Source organism: Charadrius vociferus, unplaced genomic scaffold (assembly GCF_000708025.1).
Source record: "Charadrius vociferus isolate BGI_N301 unplaced genomic scaffold, ASM70802v2 scaffold917, whole genome shotgun sequence".
Lineage (NCBI taxonomy): Eukaryota > Metazoa > Chordata > Aves > Charadriiformes > Charadriidae > Charadrius > Charadrius vociferus.
The window spans coordinates 423170-428094 of NW_009649175.1; the positions used below are offsets into that span (position 1 = coordinate 423170).

General features: G+C 42.0%; 1 protein-coding gene across 2 annotated transcripts in view; it reads left to right on the plus strand.

Moving 5' to 3' along the window:
- The window catches only part of PISD (phosphatidylserine decarboxylase), a 9444-nt gene extending 4784 nt beyond the window's left edge, over positions 1–4660 (plus strand). For both annotated transcript variants that reach the window (XM_009888575.1, XM_009888576.1), the window contains exons 3-7: positions 361–597; positions 725–863; positions 1795–1941; positions 3350–3510; positions 3832–4660. In XM_009888575.1, coding sequence (XP_009886877.1) covers positions 361–597; positions 725–863; positions 1795–1941; positions 3350–3510; positions 3832–4056 — 909 coding nt within the window. In that variant the 3' untranslated portion in view covers positions 4057–4660. The remainder of the gene's footprint in view (positions 1–360; positions 598–724; positions 864–1794; positions 1942–3349; positions 3511–3831) is intronic.
- The last annotated feature ends 265 nt before the right edge of the window (positions 4661–4925 follow it).

The window sequence follows — 4925 nt, forward strand, 5'->3', positions numbered from 1 at the left end:
GTTCTACGAGACTATGCAAAGTGTGTCTCTTTTTCTTTAAGCCTCACATTGGGAAGTTTCCAGTAACTTGAATGCAGAGCTTCAGCCTGCAGGGGAGCTGGAGATTCTGGCTTCAGTGTAAGGTTATAGTAAGTTTCATCCTGTTCCTCCCGGTTTGCCCTCATCAGAATGGAGGGACTGAGGATAAAGTGCAGTGTTGTTTTTTTTGCTGACTTAAAGGCTACTTTGTGCGTGGTGTAACCCACTGAATTCAAGGGAGTGGTTAGCAGGAACAATTTGATCCTTTCTGTTTTATGGGGAAAAGTAAGAGCGCACCATCAGTGGAAAGAATGGAATGACGTGGTGCAATTCTTTCTTTAGGTTGCTCTGTACAAATCGGTACCAACTCGACTGCTCTCACGAGCCTGGGGTCGCCTGAACCAGGTGGAGCTGCCTACATGGCTCCGGAAGCCTGTTTACAGCCTGTACATCTGGACGTTTGGAGTGAACATGAAGGAGGCAGCTGTTGAAGATCTGCATCACTATAGAAACCTCAGCGAATTCTTCCGCAGGAAGCTGAAACCACAAGTGCGGCCGGTCTGCTGTTTGCACAGTGTGGTAAGTAAAAGGAAATGAAGGCTTTATACCACACTACCAGCTTCCCCCCAGCCCCCAAAGGAACACCTCTGCTTTAAGAGGAATGAATGAATTCTTAATGTGTTTCATGTTTTTCTCTTCGTTGTAGATTAGTCCGTCTGATGGAAAGATCCTAAATTTTGGACAGGTAAAAAACTGTGAAGTGGAGCAAGTAAAAGGGGTTACTTATTCTCTGGAATCTTTCCTGGGACCTCGCATCTGCACAGAGGAACTGCATTTTAGCCAGGGTGAGTTCTGCGTTTGCTCTGCTCTTCCAGTGTTCTCTGAGAACAAAAGAAAAGAGATCACTTCTTTTTTGTTTGTTTGTTTGTTTCTTATATTATCAGGAACAAAAGCAGGTCTGATTTTTGCTTTGTTTTGTTTGGGGATAAACATGTCACTGTTCTAGTTCTTCTCTTTCTCACCAGCAGCTTTATACTGTCTTGCCTGGCTCATTCTGATTATCTGAATTTAATTGCTTGGTTCCTACAACTGACTCCAAGATCTGCCACTGTAATGCGCTGTAGCACTCCTGCTGTCAGACTGAAATGTGCCCAAGCACCTGGTTAGCAAAAATTGTATAAACTGGTCTGTAACAAGATTTAATGCTCGAGCACTCTTCTTGTAATGACTTGTGCTATAACTGCTCTGCTGCACCTCAAGGACTGTCTCCAAGGCCTTGAGTTTTGATGAAAGCAACACATTTTGCTAAACTGGCAAGGGGACTGGAGAGACTGAGTCCTACAAACAGTAGGGTTATTTCCAAAATAAGCACAAATGCATCTACTGTGTTTTATAAAACTAGGGACTCTGCAGTAATTCTGTTCTTAAAAGGGTCACTTTGAGAAAAATTCTGTTCTCGAAAGGGTAGCTTTAAGAAAAATTCAGGTTCACTGGATTTCAGTTTCTGCTGTTCTGTTTAGGGAAGGGCAAACTCCAAAATGAAGGAATTTCCGAAACAATTAAAACAATACAGGATCTAATTTTGTTGTAAAGGGAAAAGAACACTTTGAAATATTGGATTCCTGGACAAAGTGTGCCTTTTTGTAGTCTCAACAATACATGTGGACTGCATTCAGTCTTCTGCTGTTACCACTGTTCTAATGTAGACCGCTCGGCTATGGTAGATGACCATGTGAAGAATATCTTCACGCCCTTTTTTCTATGGTTTCTTTGCAGCCCCACCTGGTAACTCTTTTCAGCGACAACTAGTCACCAAGGAGGGGAATGAGCTCTATCACTGTGTAATCTACCTTGCCCCAGGGGATTATCACTGCTTCCACTCACCCACTGACTGGAGAGTGTCACACCGACGACATTTCCCAGGTAGGTTTCTGTTCCTAGAAAACAAATGCAGAGCAGCTATGGAGGAAGCACTGGTATGGGCCATTGCTGAACACAACATGCCAGTGGAGCAGTTGTGCAGTTGCATGATAGATAACAGTAAAAAAGTGATTTTTCACAAATGGTAACAAATCTTACAGTAGTATAGTTTACCAGAACAAATCACATATAACTGGTGAAAACAGTAATATTGCATTCAAGCTGGTTTAGTTCTTTGAAATAACTGTTGATGCAAGCTCGCCTGACTTGTTGCCAAACACCATTTGTTCAGTTTGCACCTGAAATACAGATAGTTCTGCAGATCAGAGCAAACAGTAGTTTATAATGTGATCTCTTCCCGTGCTTGGCAAAGAAGATGCAACTAAACAGTTACACTACTGGAGCTGGGATCAAATGTTTTTGTCCTCTCTTTGCAGATATTCTAACTTAGCATGTAACACTTTATGCATTTCCCAAAAAGGACTGGAAGGGCGCTGCTCTCACGCACTGGATAGTTAACCAGTGAAACCTGTTCCTAAGCTGTAAAAAGTTTCTTTAGCTTCCTTGTAGTAGCCTGTAGCCTCTTGTTAGATGGAGCTTATGTGCGTAGTAGAAGGCTTCTTTCAATTCTGTCTATCAGGGCTGAGACTAGGGCCTAGCTCTGTCTTTGTCCTTACCCTCATGATCTCTCTTAAGGGCCCATCAGATGACAAGTAACAGTTAGTTGTCATTTGTGAATTTGTAGATGACACTAGTGTGAAGTTAGTTGGTTACGTCTTTAGTAGAAGAATAGCATTGGATAGTGTGGAAATGAGTCCCTGCCTTCTCAGTTTGGTGACAGAGGAGTAGGTATGACTGATGCAAGAACAAGCTTCCACAATGGCAGGTATTTTGAAAGGGACTCCCACCCCAGACTTTGTTCCCTGCTTCAATGGCAGGCTTTCGCTGTCTGGAAATGCAGTCAAGGTGAAGCTCTAGATGGGAATAAGTGAAAGCCAAGGGAGGTGGGGGGGTACCCATCAGCCTGAAAAGAACCATTTCCAGGTATGAAAATTTAAAACCTTTTGCTCTTTAACAGAGGGAACTGCAGATGGTGCTCCAGATTGCATTCTTCCTAGCAGAATCACAGGGAAACTAAACACCATGCTCATCCTTCTTGTAAGGCTTGAATGCAAAGTAATATAAGCCCTGCCCAAGAGTGTTGATCTTTCTGGACAAAAGACTGAAGATTACAGCTTTGTGTGATCCCTTTGTTTTTTACTGCAGCCTTATCTTTCATTTGCTTCTCCTCCTACAAATAAGTGACAGAATTGTTTACTGAATCAGCTACAGTTATACTGAAAATACTATTCAGATGGCATTACAGTACTGCTACAACCCAGACAACTCGAGTATTTTCTTGCTATTGCAGGCTCTCTGATGTCTGTGAATCCTGGAGTTGCTCGCTGGATCAAGGAACTGTTCTGCCACAATGAACGGGTTGTCCTTACAGGTGACTGGAAGCATGGCTTTTTCTCCTTAACAGCTGTAGGAGCAACAAATGTGGGTTCCATCCGCATCTACTTTGACCAGGTGAGCAAGACAGAAGTAGGCAGCTTTCTGGGTTTGATGGTTGAGGGTGGTACCGTATAACAAAAGAAAATTACAAACAAAATTTAAAAATCTTACTGCCCTAAAATTAAGGTGTTTCACAGTACTGATGTTCTAAGAGTGATTTAAAGGGAGTCATTGCCAGTATAGACTGTTTGTTTTTTTTTTAACATTCCTATTGCACTTCTGAATTTTAAGTAAATTCCTGCATTGAAAATGCCTGGATACTCACAGTCTACAGCTGTGCTAAGAAATACAGAGTACTGAAATCCTCAAGTAATAGTTTCTTCCTTCTCTGTACAGGACTTGCATACCAACAGTCCATCTTACTCTAAAGGTTCCTACAATGACTTCAGCTTCATATCCAACAACAACAAGGAGGGAATCCCCATGAGGAAAGGGGAACATTTGGGGGAATTTAACTTAGGCTCTACGATCGTACTAATCTTTGAGGCACCCAAGGACTTCAAATTCCACCTCAAAGCTGGACAGAAAATCCGCTTTGGAGAAGCACTGGGCTCTCTATAGAAACTCTGCCAGCAAGAAGGTTTTCTATACAAAGGGACTCTTACCACACCACAGAGTGTTTCACTTTACAAGTATGCATCACTCAGCAGGACCTGGGTGAGGAAAACAGAAGATGTCACTGCTGTATTAAACTGGAGAGTATTTGGTCTACATTTACATGCTGCTGAATGCAGAAAGAGAAGTGAAAGACCGTATATGTATCGGGTACAGCTGCCTTTAAAGATGTTGAATATGGAGGTTTCTGTCCCACCCTGTGCCTGTAGTCTTTCATGTTCTCCCCTCACTGTGCCACAGGATAATTATGTTCTTAGAGCCTCTAAGTCCCTTTTAAGCCTTCCTGGGCTGTGCAGGTGCAGTGGGGAAGGGTGGCGGTAGAGATTAGCTGTATTTAAAGGGACATTGACAGGCTGAGTCAGGCCTCGCACCTTATATCTGCAAAATCTGTTTTCCAGACCTTGAGTAAAGAATGTGTTCTCATATTTATTTTATTGTAAGACCCTCTGCTGAAGTTCTTATATGAAGGCAGTCTGTGAACGCATAGAGCGCCAAACAGTTAAATCGGCTAGTATGGCTTCACAGGCCAAACTAAGCAAAATGTGCAACAGACAGCATCAGTACAATAAATTATACTCATCCAGGTTTTCTACTGTTTAATTTAATTCTTTTACCTGACACTGTCCCTTTAAAAATGAACTCTGCACTGTATTTTAAGCCTGAAAACACTGTGTCTACATTCCATATGATGAAACTGGTCATCTTGGGATTTTCTTTTTTGAAAAAAAAAAAAAAAGCATCTGTGTGTCCTATTCCTAATCCATGATTTTATCTTGCTCTTGCAGGCCTTAAAGATTTTGTTTGTAATACAGTTA